The sequence below is a fragment of the Hemitrygon akajei genome, chromosome 23, assembly GCF_048418815.1.
Source record: "Hemitrygon akajei chromosome 23, sHemAka1.3, whole genome shotgun sequence".
Lineage (NCBI taxonomy): Eukaryota > Metazoa > Chordata > Chondrichthyes > Myliobatiformes > Dasyatidae > Hemitrygon > Hemitrygon akajei.
Genome location: NC_133146.1, coordinates 42,168,820 through 42,185,399, shown reverse-complemented (window position 1 = coordinate 42,185,399; position 16,580 = coordinate 42,168,820). Strand labels below are relative to the sequence as shown.

Below are 16,580 nucleotides of genomic sequence, written 5' to 3'. Positions count from 1 at the left end.
TCTATCCTGAATGAAATAATAGCCATATTGATTCCTGGATCTGTACACCTATGAAGGATATTTAAGCTTGTGGCTCTGTGTACCTGTTTAACAGAGCCACTTCAGTTTACACATTACCCCTTGTTAAACCTTAAAAATTTTCATTCAAATCACTTCAGAATCAAAATAACAAGAATTGCACCAAGTCGTATGGTCAATGGTTATATGTCTTCTCTCTTCTTAGTTCCTACTGGGAAGGCACTGAAAGTTTTTATCTGCAAGATGATTGATAACATGCTTATTTTAAAAGCTTCATACATAGTAAATTAAGTTCTTATGGTCAGAATGCTTTTTAAAAAAGCACTAGCTATCTTGATTGTCAATATCAACCTGAATGACAAGGTTATCACTATATCTTATCTTTCTTTTCTGTATATACAGTGAGCTGATCCTGTCAAACATTGATGTAACTGCTTCAGGAGAGTGGGAGTGCTTTATCACTACCTCCCGTGGAAACAGCACTAAGAAGGTAGAGATTGTGGCACTGGAAATTGCTGCACCATACTGTTCGGCAGAGAGGATCACCAACAATAAAGGGGACTTTAGGTAAATGACACCATGAAATACCCTGCCTACTCATTGTAAAGCAAAATAAATTCAAAAGTTGATTTTGCAAACACGAGGAAATCTGCAGATGCTGGAAATTCAAGCAACACACACAAAATGCTGGTGGGGTCTCGGCCTGAAACGTCGACTGTGCTTCTCCCTATAGATGCTGCCTGGCCTGCTGCGTTCCACCAGCATTTTGTGTGTGTTGCTCAAAAGTAGATTTCTCTGTCTTCAGGGATATGGTCTGACAGAACAAATATAACTCTGATGTAGTGGAAAATTGGCCACTTTAGTTCCAATTTGTACAAATCTTCAACCTGTACTCACAGCATGTATTAATCCACAATGGCATGACTTTGCAAAATTTTACTTTTAGGTGCTTGAAGATCAACTAACACTTACCAATCTGAGGTTAAAAATTAAGACTTGAAGTCAAATAAGTTGAGTTGATTTATTTATCAAAGTTCCAAAGCAAGAATTTGAGAGAAATAACATCAAAGTTTATTGCTTAGAAATTGTATTTACTAGAATTAGATGGCTTGGTAGTAAGTGTAATGCTTTTACAGCACCAGTGAACCGGGTTCAAGTCCTGCCATTGCTTGTAAGGAGTCTGTACGTTCTTCTGCATGGGTTTCCTCTGGGTGCTCTGGATTCCTCCCACCTTCATCCCAAGACATATGGGGTAGTAGGTTAATAGGTCACATTGGTGTAACTGGGCAGCATAGGCTGGTTGGGCTGAAAAGGGCCAGTTGCCATGCAGTATTTCTATATAAGAAAAAGAAATCAGCATTATTTCCACATCAGTAATTATTACAAATTTCACAAAAATGACACTGAAAGATTGTGTTGAAGGTAAATCATTGATGCAGATATTGGATCATCTTACTTGCAAGAAGCAGTGAGGTGGGATGAGGCAGTCTTTCTCAGTTTAGCAACCAGTGACCAGTGGGATGCTACAAGGATCAGAGCTGGAACAACAGCTTTTCACAGAATATATTAATAATTAGGAAAAGGAAGCTAATGTGGTGTAGTGAAAAGTTGGGTGGGGGGTCTAACTGGGTAAAGGATACAGACATTTTACAGAGAGCTGGTAATAGGATAAGTAAATGTCAGAATGATAGCTAACTGTGCATGATGTGAGAAAATGTAAAGTTATTGACTTTGGAAGGTAAAACAGATTATTATTTAAATGGAGAATTACTGCAAAAAATATGCAGCACTAAAGGATATGGGGATCCTTGAAACTGAAACACAGAAAGATGGTGGAGACACAAGAGACTGTAGATGGTAGAATTGGCAGCAAAAGAAAAAGTTTCTGGAGGAGCACAGTGAGCTGGGCAGCATCTGCAGAGGGGACTGGAAAGTTCCCCAGTTCTTCAATCCACAAAAGTTAGTGCATAGACATAGCAGCTATACAAATACAATGCTAGTTTTCATTTAACGGGATTGGAAAATAAAACTGGGAAGTCTTGCTCGAATTATACAAGGCAGTAGTTAACCTGCAAATAGAGCTTTTATTCTCTTCTTTTTGAAGATACAATCATACTGAAGACAGTTCATAAAAGGTTCACTGGTATATTCCCATTAAGGGATGGATTGTCTAATAAGGAATGGTTGAACATTTTTGGGCGGTGGGGTGAAGATACATCTCTTCCAAAGGAGGTGTAAGGCACTCCTTCCCTCCGCTAGCCTGCAGGTCATCCTTGGGCAAACTGTAGCACCAGATCAGGGTCACATGAAGCTATGGAAGCAGGTCAAATGAGCAGCTGGTGTCCTGGTTATGTGACCACTGATGCCAGGCAGACAATCTCTAAATGGTATTGATAATGGCTGGGGCCATATGTATTGTAAAGACACTGTCCAGAAGAAGGCAATGGAAAGCCACTTCTGAAGAAAAATTTGCCAAGAGCAATCATGGTCATGGAAAGACATTGATCACCCACATTATACATCATAGCCCATAGCGAAGAGATGATGAACAGGTTGGGTCTATACTTATTGGAGTTCAGAAGAATGCGAGGTAATCTTAATGAAGCATGGGATTATTAGGAGTCTTAATAGGATAAATGCCGCAAGGCAGTTTCCCTTCATGGGAGAATCAAGGACCGTATGACATAGTCTCAGAACAAGGGAATACCTATTTAAAATATGAGATTGGGAATAATTCCTTACTTCAGGAAACTGTCAAGAGTGAGTTCCTTGAATACTTTCAAAGCTGTGATTAATTTTGAATCGGTACTTGAGAAAAGCTGAATGAACCATGATCTTGTTGAAGCTTGAGGAACTGTGAGCCCTGATCTTCTTCCTATTTCTTATGTCCTTATGGGATATCCACTTGTGGTAGACCTCCTTTAAGAAACTTTAAAACCTCAGGATAATCAGGCCAGCAGCAGCAAAAGGAAGTAGGTCAGAGCTGTTAAAATATTGTCTCACTGGGAGTTTCAGGTCACCAGTTGATTAAAAAGCCATCTGGTTCACTAATCTTCTCCAAGAGAAGCAGTCTAACATCCTATCTGGTCTGGTTTACATGATTTCAGACTCCTGAATGTGATTAACACCTAACTGCCTTCTGCAAGCAACTCATTTGGACTGTAGATATTTGATTGGGTGCCAACTGCCAACTTGAGAACAATGAGGGATGCGCATCTGCTGCTGGCCTTCAGCAACACCCAAATACCAAAGGCTAAATCAGGGGAAAAATGCAATGATTTGCGATTGCAGCAATGACTGCATCACGGACATGATGGCCTCATTTCTGAAGTGGGATTTTTAAATTTTAAATTCAGTTCCAGGATCTTGGAGAACATTTTTGCACATCCTTAAAAGCCTTAAGAAAATCATGGTGAGCCAAAGTCTTAAACCACTGCAACCCTCTTGGTGAAGGTTCTCCCAAAGTGTTCTTAGTAGGAAGCTCCATGATTATATTTCTAAATCAGAACAGTGCATCAGAATAACATTCCTTGTTAGACAATCACTCTATTGCTCGGAATGTGACAGTGAACCTTCTCTGAAATACATTTTGTATCTTTTCTTAATTAAAAGGTCCAAAACTCTATTTGAGGGCTAACTAGTGCCTCATATAAGAACAACTAGGAAGAGAACCTGCAGATGCATCATGCATCTACTGACATTGATGGCAGACTTTGGTGATTTGGGGTGCTATCAGAATAGCTTCTGTGGGTAGTGTTGTACATTTTGTGGCTAGTACACTCTATGCACTAGTTGCAGAAGCATTAAATGTTTAGGATTGTTAAGATGTAGCATTGTTAATTTTCTCGTAGTTTAACTTGCCTAGGGTTGCTTGTGTTGTTATATAATCACATACTGTATATTCATGTATTTTTTCAATGAAGTTTCCAGCAGTTACAGTGCAGTTGCTTCTGTATTTTTCTAGAAACTTATTGGTTTTCTGCAACTTAGATCTGGCTATTTTATAGGTTGATAGTTATCACTGTCGTATTTTGTGATGTCTAGTATGAGATGACTACAACTGCTTCTTCCTTTGTTTTCTCTTTCTTGTTCATTTCCTGCTCTTGTAACACCTAATAAAATGGCCATAAGCAGAGCTTTTTATGTCTCATTCTTGGTTTCTGAAGAACCTTTGGATCACAAAGGGGAGATTTCACCCACTGAGCCAAGACTGACACCTGAACATGTGTTCCAGCAGTCATGGACTCAGAACAGTGATTTTCAAATGCCTTTGCTCGAGCCAGCCAAACTAGACTATTTTAGCACTTATGGTGATGAGGTGTGATCGAAATATCTAGCGTCATCTGCAGTCAGCTTCACTGAAGTATATTATCCTTTCACTAGCCAAGATCCAGGGACTGTGGAAGCAATGCATTGCAGAATTGTAGTGGAAAGATGGGTAATATTTAATGGTGATTTGTGGTTGTATATGTATATTAACAGTTTGATTTATACGTTTGATGTGGAGTATTCATTTTCCGCTCATTTTTATTTTTGTTTTCTGGCCAAGAATATATTGTGATGACTAACAACAAATAGGAAGTAAAATTTGTGGCAGTTTGTTGTGACTCTGATCAAAGTCATTAGAGGAACACTGAGCCTGATGATATAGAAGTCTTTATTCAGCACAATAGGTAGACGTTCTTCTGGAGACTCTCTCAGTAGAGTCTCCTAAACTCAAAATACCCTTTAAATTTTTGTACTCTTAAGATCAAAGGTGACAGTAGATGATTCAAAATTTGCAACAACATTGCTTACGTCAATAATTCGGATTGACAAAAGGATCCTTTGCGATACATAGTTATAATGGAAGCACTTTGTAATTGGTAAAACACGTCTGAAGATTCAAATGCTTTTTTTGGGGAGAAACTAATCATCTTAGATATTCTAAAAACTTATGATGACAGAAAGCCAGATGCCCAACTATTGATAGATCAGTTATTTGACGTTCTTTGTGATAGTATCAGTTTGGTCTGCAAGCTTCCTTGAACTTGTTTACAAAGGTGCAATTTACCTAAACCCATAGTTGCCTGGATTGATGGAGGGCAATTAACACAACCCCATTTTATTAATGTTTGGTTGATGCATATGCAGACATCTCATGGTGACCTATTTGCCAAGGTGTGCTGTTAACTTCAATTTACTGCTTGCAGTTTACAATTTACATTATGAACTGAAGATTGGTTCTTGTTTGAATTGATATTTGCTATATTCACATAACTCCAAAATACACCGTAACATGTTAATGAATGGGTAATTATGGACACAGATATTTATGGGGCAGAAATAGATACCCCATACCAAAAAGTGTCTCTGTGCTGTCTCCACCTTTCCACTCTATTATCCTCCTCATCTAGGACCTTGCAACCAGCTGTGGCACAGCAGTCTAATTGTTGATGGCAGGACTAACTACCACAAGATAGGCAAAATTAACACTGCTAGGTTACCAGACGGTGCTCTGCATGTTTTACAATGTTGTTACATATAGTATTGACATGCGTAGTGGAATGTCTACTGGCTGAAATATATTTCTAAGTTGATGTGCTATCCTTAGTGAAAAATACAGAGACCACAAGTACAATGAACAAGGATCAGGATAGCTTTAGACTTCCAAAGGACATGGCTGGGCTTGCAATGGCCAGCTGCTTATCATTTGGCCAGAAAAACAAAGGAAAAAAAAATACTGGATTGAATTCCAAAGAGCTCACAAGAATAGGGAATAAATCTTGAAGATGTCAAGGGTGGCATTTTAAGTAAGTAAAATGGATTCTGTGCTTAAGGCATTAGTAAATATGTTATGATAAAGCTGGATTAAACACTAGATCAACTACAGTTGGAGCATTGAGTCCGGCTCTGAACATCACCCTTTCGGAATGATGTGTGGAGAGAGAACAGAAAATCATTACAAGAATGACTCTAGGCAGGTGTGGAGAAGCTGAGCTTGTTTTCCTTAGTACACAGAGGTTTCAGATGAGGTGACATTAATTCCTGAGGTAATGAGTTTTCCGTAGCGAATAGTTAGAGAGATTGATTCCATTGGAAGAAGGATTGAGAACAAAATGGGTTCAAATCTTAGATTATTGATTGAAGAACATAAGGCAATGTGAGGAGAATCATTTTTATGCAACAGGTGATTAGTGGCTGGAATGCATTGTCAAGATGTTGGAGAGAGATTCAATCATGTCTTTCAAGAGAGAATCGGATCAGTACTTGGAGGAAGTCCTGGCTGTGGGAAAATTACAGCAAATGAGTCTTGATCTTGCTGAGAATCAGGCAAAGGCAAAAGATTTCTGTGCAGTTAATATTCAACAATTCAAAGTGAAGTGTGCATGATCAAACACGTTCTGCAATACCAGGTAGTCTTCAGTGCTTGTTCACTCTGGCAACTCCTCTGTGGCCAGGGAAAATAAAACGGGGGCATCACTCTTTGAAAGAGTATGTCAGTGAATTCTCTAATGCAATACTGAGTGAGTAAGTATAAGATCTTGCTAATATATTCTGCTACAGCCAGTAGGCACTTACTGTATGGTATTCATTACCTGGTGATCTTGACAGCTCCTGGTAAAACAGTCTTTCTCCTGCTCCAAGTTTGGAGTTTGCTAAAATTTGACAACCTTCCAAAGCTTTGCTCTCAATAGAGTACAGGTCATAAAGATTTTTTTTCCATATTTCAGATACATTTCAGATTACATGTTATCAAATGACTCAACGCCTTGGTTCATTTCACATTGTGCCTCTCCTTGTTTTTCCAGTCAAGTTTTAAGCATATGGCCATTCCAGGGTTAGTATGTTCTTTAGAGGTTTGTCACTGTCCTCCCCAAAATTCAATGCACTTGCAGTTTAGAACATTTTCACGCTTTCATTTCTCATTTCTGCAGTTCTCAGGTTCCATTTGTTGATGTTAAATTTAAATGAAGTTGTTTAATCACTTACACTGTAAGTTTGTAACATATTTGTACATACAATACTGTCACAGAAAAGTTATCTAAAAGAAGGGAGCAGTTAACAGTAGGAATAAGTAAATATTTAAAAAGGTCTAATTAAAACCATTATTCTGGATATCATGTACAGAAAATGACAGTTATAGGCAACTTACTGGAAGTTAAGCTAATTTTAACAACAGGGAACCATACTGCAAAACACTCAAAAATCTCAGCATCAGTACTCACCTGATAATTGTGAAATTAGTTGAAAAATCTGATACACAACAACAAATTTAATCTTCTTTCTTTATATTAAAAAAGTCATCATGAAGGATCAAAGAGGAAAAGCCACCAGAAGAAAAAACTAAATAAGTGAAATAAATCAGGAAATATTGTCAAATTAATATTCTGAAAATATCTAAGAAAGGTAACAATAACTGAGAAAAGGAGTTGGGAAGGATTTCCAGGAGAATTTGTAATTTTAAATTTGGCTACTGTGTTATAAATTGGGGAGTATGGGTTTAAAAACTTGTGAGAGCTTCAGCTGAGGCGGAAGGAGATAATGAAACAAGAATATCAATCAATTAAAATTAGAGGTGGGACTGGTTAAGATGATCACTGAGAGACATGGTGTATTTTGAAGAAGCATGAAAGGAAATTAAACATACATTTCAGTCAGTACAATGAATGAAAATGTTTGTGCTAGAGACTGATGCTCTGATAGAAGCTGATGTTATAGTATTGGGCAATGCATAATATTTCTCAGGCTAGCTAATGTTTCAAAGGTCAGTGACGTGAAGTAGGAACAGCTTGATAAAGAAATCAACATTTGGAAACACTTGCATTAATGAAATTTGGGATACCGCACTAACCACAGCAGTACATTACAGCAATTCAAGATGGAAAGTAAGCAGCAGTGAATATAATATAGTGCAAGAATAAGACAATGAATGACTGTAAATTATATTAAAAGGGGGGTATTTCACACATCTGAATGTAGACAAGTGTTAAAATAAATCAGAATGATTTTGAAATTATTTTGGATCCTGGGCAACTTACACAACAGTTTTCTTGAGAAATTCTTACTTTTAATTACAATGACCTGTGATTTTCCAGTAGTATGTTTAAAAATTAAGAAACAGGCATAAGAATAACTTGCAAATAATACAAGTGATCAGTCATTTTTTTTTGTTTGATTTTAGGTGGTGTAATGTTCACTCCAAATTCACCTAAAATAGCTTGAGGAAAATGGTAAACAGTAACATCTAGCAATAAACTGTTGCTAGTAAAATAAAATGTAATTACCTTTACCAAATCTGCTGTGGCAATGCCCTGTGGTTATTTTAACTTAACAAGAATAATGAGAATTGCCATGCCTTCAGTGACCTACCCAACACTGTCATTAAATTTATAAATTGCAGTTTCATAAATGTTTGTATATAACCTATTGCTATCATTATAAATGGAACAAAGGGGAAAAAGGATAGTTTAATTCCCAAAGTGGGAGATGGGTATTTTCTCTCTTGTTTTTGACAGCTTATCTGCTGGAGATGCTTTATCCTTTAGCACATTAATTCCAGGTTTCCCAACCAATTATACATAGGAAGCACAATAATAATGTTCATGGATTAATTTTACCTTGGGTGTTTAAAGACAAATTGGAAACAATATAGTATATCCTGCTATCATCAGCCTGATCTCATGTCCAACACCCACCCACTCTTCATACTAATCTCCCTCCTGACAACACAGGTTGAACTATATGACAATAACACCCTATCTTCATCGACTTCTGGTATGGCTGCAATAACCAATAGATGAGCAATAATTTTCTAAAGCTAAATTTTAAGATACGGGGTGGGGGGGGGGGGGGGTGATTGATAAGTTAGTGGCCTAAGATAGAAGGAGTCAATTTTAGAAAACCTAGCACATTCATTTTTCAACATAGTCCCCTCCTACATGTACACACTTAGTCCAGTGGTCGTTGAGCACACGTATCCCTTCTTTGTAGAAGTGGTCCACAGCAGGGGTGATTGATAAAGTCGAACCCTAAGGTAGAAGGAAATGAGTTATTAACATCAAACTTTCTGCATTATCACTCAAAGAGTTGAACTGCACATGCATGTAACAAGAGCTGTATAACTCACCTCCTTCTACCTTAGGCCATGAACTTTTCAGAAGGCATTTGATAAGGTCCCACATAGTAGATTGGTGGGAAAAATCAAAGCTCATGGCACTGGGGGGGAAGACATTGACATGGATAGAAAACTGGTTGGCAGATAGAAAGCAAAGGGTAGCGGTGAATGGGTGTTTCTTGGAATGGCAGGAGGTGACTAGTGGGGTGCCACAGGGTTCGGTATTGGGACCACAGCTGTTTACAATCTACGTCAACGATTTAGATGAAGGCATTGAGAATAACATCAGCAAATTTGCTGATGATACTAAGCTGGGTGGCAGTGTGACATGTGATGAGGATGTTAGGAGAATTCAGGGTGAATTGGATAGGCTGGGTGAGTGGGCAGATACTTGGCAGATGATGTTTAATGTGAATAAGTGTGAGGTTATCCACTTTGGGAGTAAGAACAGGAAGGCAGATTATTATTTGAACGGTGTAGAGTTAGGTAAGGGAGAAATACAAAGAGATCTAGGAGTCCTTGTTCATCAGTCACTGAAGGTGAATGAGTAAGTGCAGCAGGCAGTGAAGAAGGCTAATGGAATGTTGGCTTTTATTACGAAGGGAATTGAGTACAAGAGCAAGGAAATCCTCTTGCATTTGTACAGAGCCCTGGTGAGACCACACCTGGAGTATTGTGTACAGTTTTGGTCTCCAGGGTTAAGGAAGGACATCCTGGCTGTAGAGGAAGTGCAGCGTAGATTCACGAGGTTAATTCCTGGGATGTCTGGACTGTCTTACGCAGAGAGGTTAGAGAGACTGGGCTTGTACACGCTGGAATTAAAGAGATTGAGAGGGGATCTGATTGAAACATATAAGATTATTAAGGGATTGGACAAGATAGAGGCAGGAAATATGTTCCAGATGCTGGGAGAGTCCAGTACCAGAGGGCATGGTTTGAGAATAAGGGGTAGGTCATTTAGGACAGAGTTAAGGAAAAACTTCTTCTCCCAGAGAGTTGTGGGGGTCTGGAATGCACTGCCTCGGAAGGTAGTGGAGGCCAATTCTCTGGATGCTTTCAAGAAGGAGCTAGATAGGTATCTTATGGATAGGGGAATCAAGGGATATGGGGACAAGGCAGGAACCGGGTATTGATAGTAGATGATCAGCCATGATCTCAAAATGGTGGTGCAGGCTCGAAGGGCCAAATGGTCTACTTCTGCACCTATTGTCTATTGTCAAAGAGTGAACTGCACGTGCATGTAACGAGAGCGTCTTGGACCTCCAGGTGGTCCACAGCAGGGGTGATTGATAAGTTCATGGCCTAAGGTAGAAGGAGGTGAGTTATACAGCTCTTGTTACATGCATGTGCAGTTCAACTCTTTGAGTGAAAATGCAGAAAGTTTGAAGTTAATAACTCATCTCCTTCTAACTTAGGCCACGAACATATCAATCACCCCATGCTGTGGACCATTTCTGGAGGTCCAAGACATGACTTCTACAAAGGGATCCATATGCTCCACAACTGTTGGACTAAGTGTGTAAATGCAGGAAAAATAAATATGCTAGGTTTTCTAAAATTGACTCCCTCTACTTTAGGCCACAAACTTATCAATCACCCCTCGTAAAACTGACACACTTTTGGTTGGTTCCAAAGTCAAAAAGATAAACTTCTTGATAAACTTGGGAACATGGCTCCACTCATAAAATCAGAAGTGTTATCCTTGATTCAGATCGGAATTTTAAATCCCACATAAGGTAAATGACCAGAACAGCATTTTAACACTTGATTAATATTGCAAAGTAACTTCTGTTTTTGTCTCGTAATGATGCTGAAAAATTAAAGATGCACAAAGTAAAATTTATTATCAGAGTACATATATGTCATTACATACAACCCTGAGATTCTTTTCCTTTGGGCATACTTAGCAAATCTATAGAACAGTAACTGTAGACAATGGACAACAAGCTGTGCAAATGCAGCTATAAATAAATAGCAATAAATAATGAGCACGAAATAACAAGATAAAAGAATCCTTATAAATTAGTGTAGTCATCACCTTTCAAGAGCCTGATGATTGAGGGGTAGTAACTGTATTTGAACCTGGTGTTGTGAGTCCTGGGCCACTTGTACCTTCTATCTGATGGCAACTGCATGAGAAAAGCATGGCCTGGGTGGTGAGGATCTTTGCTGATGAGTGTTGCTTTTCTACGGCAACGTTTCATGTAGATGTGCTCAGTGGTTGGGGTGGTGGTGTTTACCAGTGATGTTCTGGTCAGAATCCACATCCTTTTTTAGGATTTTCTGCTTAAAGGCATACCAGTCTATAATGCAGCTAGCCAGCTAGTCAGCTCCATCTTGGGTACTAGCCTACAAAGAACCCAGGATATCATTCAACTTTAATTCCTAGAGCTGGACCTTTGACTGACCTGTTTTAGCATAATGCTCACCCTATAAAGCATTGGTTCAGTGGTGCCCATCTCTGTGGCTACCAGTCAATTCTAATGTCTTCCCTTGCATAAGTCTCCAATCTTTGTTGCTGCATTTTAGATCCATGGCAGACCACAGCAATTCCTAGCATCATAATATATTTGATAATGAAAAGCTCCCCAAGAACTGTCAAATACTGTCTCTCCAGCAGCTTGTAAAATAACTTCTTCGTTCAAGATATAGCTTGGACTGCAACGTTCCTGTGTCTCATTAGTTTTGTCTCCTCACTGAAAGCTTATGCAAGATTTCTGTTGTTTGCCTTCCTTAATGAGCCTACCCCAAAACCACGCTTTGAAGTGTTGAAGGTTAATATAATCATTAGCATCTTCTCAGACAAATTTCACATTCCTGGAGAAAAATCCTTCAATGTTTAAAAATAATAATTGTACATTAACGAAGCAGATTTGTTTTAAATGAGAGGTAAACTTCAGACTACTCTGGACGTGCATATTGACACTTGAATGCAGTGTATCACCTCCTTACCTGATGGAATTGGTGAGTGTCTGCTCATTCTGATTGGCTTCATAGGTGTGAAATTGATGTACCCAGCAACCACTGCAAACAATGAAAGTGCAGACAAGGCCACTTTGCTGAGCACCTAAAAAGGTTACATTTTAGTTCCCCTTCCGATTTTTACATCAACATATCTGTCTCCACCTTCTCCACTATCTCAACACAAACTGAGGAACAGCACCTTATATTTCACCTAGGTGGTTTAAAATTCAACAACATGAGCATTTTTATCATCTTTGTTGCCTCCACCTATCACCTCCCACCTTTGTTGCTATTTCTATTTTCCCCTCCCCTATTTGCTTAATTATCTTTCTGGATCCATGCATTGTTTGCCAGGCCTTGCTCCAACCCTTCCCCTTCATCTCCTTATATTGGCTGCCTCCCCACTATCTTTCAGTCCAGATGAAAGGTCTCAACACAAAATGTCCACTGTCAATTCCCCTTCTGTGCCTGACCTGCAGGGTTCATCTAGCATCTTGCCTTTTGCTCCTCAAAAAATTGTTGCCTGTCTGATCTACATGTATGCAACTGAGAATTCCTGTGGATATCTCTTGTAGGAATGTCCAATGAAGCATAAATAAACAACGGTTGTGTTTGTGTTGGGAACCAGAGGCTGGGCATGTCAGTTGATTCTGGCAGAGAGCACGGATCAGTTGAGCACATTGCAGAGACCTGCTACCACTTGGAGTGATAGACTGAGCCTCTCGAGGCACTGCTGCTCTGACATCTTGTGGAAATTATCTAAGAATCCAAAATACAGCATTCACTTCAATCACAGGCCACCAACCTTGCTGCCTGTAAGCAGCAAAACTTAGACAACATTTAAGGATGGACGATTGAATATTTGCACCATAAAAATGCCAGGCAGAGACAATCTTCTACAGGAGAAAATCTAACCACCTACCATTGGCATTCAGTAGTATTACCATTGCTGAATATCAGCATCAGTATCATCAGTATCATGGAGGTACAATCAGTACAATCAGTATCATGGAGGTTCCTTTTGACTACAGTCTCAACTATATCAGTCAAATAAATACATGGCTGGAAAGTTAGATACATGGGAGTGAGTGGCTCATCTTCTGACACTCCAAGATATTTCCACTGTTCTTAAAGCACAGCTCAGGAACATAATGGAATCTTTCCTGTTGCCAGGAAGAAAAGAGTAGTAGAATCATGGGAGCACCCCCACATGCAGGTTGTTCTCCTTGTCAAACACCATACCGAACTGGAAAACTAACACTGGTGCTACATCATCACTGGTCTAAATCTTGCAGCCTCTTGCCAAACTGCACTATAGAAGTATTTTCACCAGAAGGACTGCAAGAGGTTTAAAAAAGTGACTCAGTGCCATTTTCTCTAGGGAAGATCAAGTTTGGCAATAAATACTGGCCTTGTCAGTGATACTCTGATCAGAAATAACCCTGTTATTGGCTTCCTGTACTACCCAGCTCATGTCCCATATGGGACACTCTGGGGAGACTTGCTCAATGCAGCAAGGAAGTAGGCAGTCTCCAACATACAAAACAAAACAAGAAAGTTTGCATTAACACACCCAAAATTTCCTCTAGAGTTTGTTATGGAAAGAACCAACAAAACTACAGCAAACAAAGGCTTTTAACTTTAGAGCATCCATCGAGGGAGCAGCTGTTTAGCCTGCCTTCTCACCTGCATTATCATCGTCACCTTCTCAGCCCACCCTCAATACTGCTCTCCTCTTTTTCACTGGTACATTGCACATACATTGAAAGTCTTGTGCTCCATGCTTGTAATGAACATGCTTACTTTGGGCAGGGGGAGTTCACAATCTTTGCTCAACAGGATTAAGCTGAATCTAGAATTCAACAGATTTATGTTGTGTTTCCCACCTAATGCCCATTTCAACAGCTATAACCCTCCTCACCACTCACTGTAAAACTCCAACACTGTCAGGGGTACCTCTGAAGAGAATAAGAGGATAAGATATAGGAGTAGAATTATGCCATTTGGCCCATCGAGTCTGCACTGCCATTTCATCATAGCTGATCCAATTTTCCTCTCAGCCCCAATCTCCTGCCTTCTCCCCATATCTCTTCATGCCCTGACCATTCAAGAATCTATCAATCTCCACCTTAAATATACATAAAGACTTGGCCTCTGCTGCTGCCTGTGGCAAAGAATTCCACAGATTTGCCACCCCCTGTCTAAAGAAATTTCTCCTCATCTTCATTCTAAAAGGTCACCCCTGTATTCTGAGCCTGTGCCCTCTAATCTTAGAATCTTCCACTGTAGGAAACATCCTGTCTGCATCCATTCTATCAAGGCCTTTCACCATTTGATAGGTTCAATGAGGTCACCTTCATAGATAAAGATGACCCATGTTAGATTATGAACTTAGTGATGATTAAAAATGCATTAAAAATACAATTATTAAAGAAGCACAAGAATTAACATTTTGTGATCTCCCTTTTAAAGTACCGGTAGTTCATAATCAATTTACTTATCTTGGGATTACAGTCACAAGGAAGTTTAAAGATCTCTTTCGTGAAAATTTTGCCAATCTTTCATATACTATAAAACAGTGTCTGTTACGATGGTCACCTCTATCTCTGTCTTTGGTAGGTCGTATCAATGTTGTTAAAATGTATGTTCTCCCTAAACTTTTATATTTATTTCAATCAATCCCAATTTTTATTCCTAAATCTTTTTTTGATTCCTTAGACTCTATTATTTTGTCATACCTGTGGAAGAATAAGCATTCTAGAATTAATAAAGTTTATCTCCAAAAATCTAAAAAAGAGGGTGGCATGGCCTTACCTAACTTTTGTTTATATTATTGGGCAGCCAATATACGTTGTGCTACCTTTTGGTCTTTTTTCCATGGCCAACCCGAGTGCCCTAATTGGGTGGCAATGGAGTTGAGTTCCACTAAAGATTTATCTATCTCTGCACTTCTTGGCACTGTACTCCCTAGTAGTTTGTCCAGATTAATTGTTAATCCTCTTGTTAGACACACTCTGCGTATATGGGCTCAGTTTAGGAAGTTTTATGGTTTCCATGGTTTTTCCTTTTCTAGCCCTATCTTACATAATCACCTTTTTTTACCTACTACATATGATTCAGCATTCCATGATTGGTATAGGAAGGGCATTAGACATTTTGAAGATCTTTTTATTGATAATCGCTTCGCATCTTTTCAACAGCTCTCTGCTAAGTTCAATCTGCCCAATGCTCATTTTTTTAGATATCTCCAAATTAGACACTTTATTAATCCTTCAATTCCTAACTTCCCTGAAATGACTGAGAAAAATGTTATGGATTTATTACTTTCTATTAATCCACTAGGTAAAAGTTTAATATCATTTATTTGTGATAAATTAGCATCCTTACGGCGTGCCCCTGTGGATAAAATTAGAATGGCTTGGGAGCATGATTTAAATATCTCCTTATCTGATGAGACTTGGGATTCGATTCTCAAATCAGTTAATTCAACCTCTCTTTGTGCTCGCCATTGTCTTTTACAGTTTAAGATTGTTCATAGAGCCCATATGTCTAAATCTAAACTATCTCGATTTTACCCTAACATTAGTCCTTTCTGTGATAAATGCAAAAGGGGCGAGGCCTCTCTCATTCATATGTACTGGTTTTGTCCTAGCTTGGAGAAATTTTGGAAAGACATCTTCATAACGTTATCTTGTATTCTGAATCACCACCTAGAACCTAACCCTTTAATTGCTTTGTTCGTTTTTTTGGGTGAGACAGATTTACGTCTGAGTTCGACTAAGTGTCGAATATTATCTTTTGCTTCTCTCCTGGCTAGATGTTTAATCCTCCTTAGATGGAGGGATGTTGCCCCGCCCACGCATGCTCAATGGCTTAATGATATTATGTCCTGCTTAGACATTGAAAAAAATCATTATTCAGTTCTTAATTCGGATACAAAGTTCCATAAGGTCTGGGGACCTTTTATTGAGTATTTTCATAACCTTCCTCTTAACTAAGGTTTTTTTCTCGGTCCCTTGCTTTCAGCTCCTTTTTTGTTGGTAGTAGGCATTAATATCTTCTGTTGCTAAGTGTATTTACAGTTTTGGGGATTTGAATGTCCTGATGTATACTCTCTAGATTGTATTGTGGTTGGTCTGGAGTTCTTTTTTGTTGCAGGGCTTGGGGAGGATACTAATTTTACATATCTTCAATTTGGGTGCTTTCTCAATTATCTTCTTTTGTATTATATTATTATTGTATGTTTATTTTTGCACTGTATTAATGTTCTTCATTTCGATCTGGGGTTTTTTTTTATCCGTAGCGATGTAGAAAATGTACAAAAAAACTAATTTAAAAAAAATACAATTATGTGTTGGGGCAAGATGTGCATACAGTAAATTTGCACCAAGATGATCTCTGAGTCATAGATAATGCAGACTGCTGGATGTTCTATAGTGAAGATTGTGTCCAGTTACCTATCATTCCACTTCTGTCTGTAAGGAGTTTGCACATTTTCCCC

The 16,580-nt window shown here is 38.8% G+C and overlaps 1 protein-coding gene across 3 annotated transcripts in view; it reads left to right on the top strand.

Moving 5' to 3' along the window:
• The window catches only part of adgra1b (adhesion G protein-coupled receptor A1b), a 533,717-nt gene that overhangs the window by 281,744 nt on the left and 235,393 nt on the right, over positions 1–16,580 (top strand). For all 3 annotated transcript variants that reach the window (XM_073027522.1, XM_073027521.1, XM_073027520.1), the window contains one exon: positions 421–585. In XM_073027522.1, the coding sequence (XP_072883623.1) occupies positions 421–585 (165 nt within the window). The remainder of the gene's footprint in view (positions 1–420; positions 586–16,580) is intronic.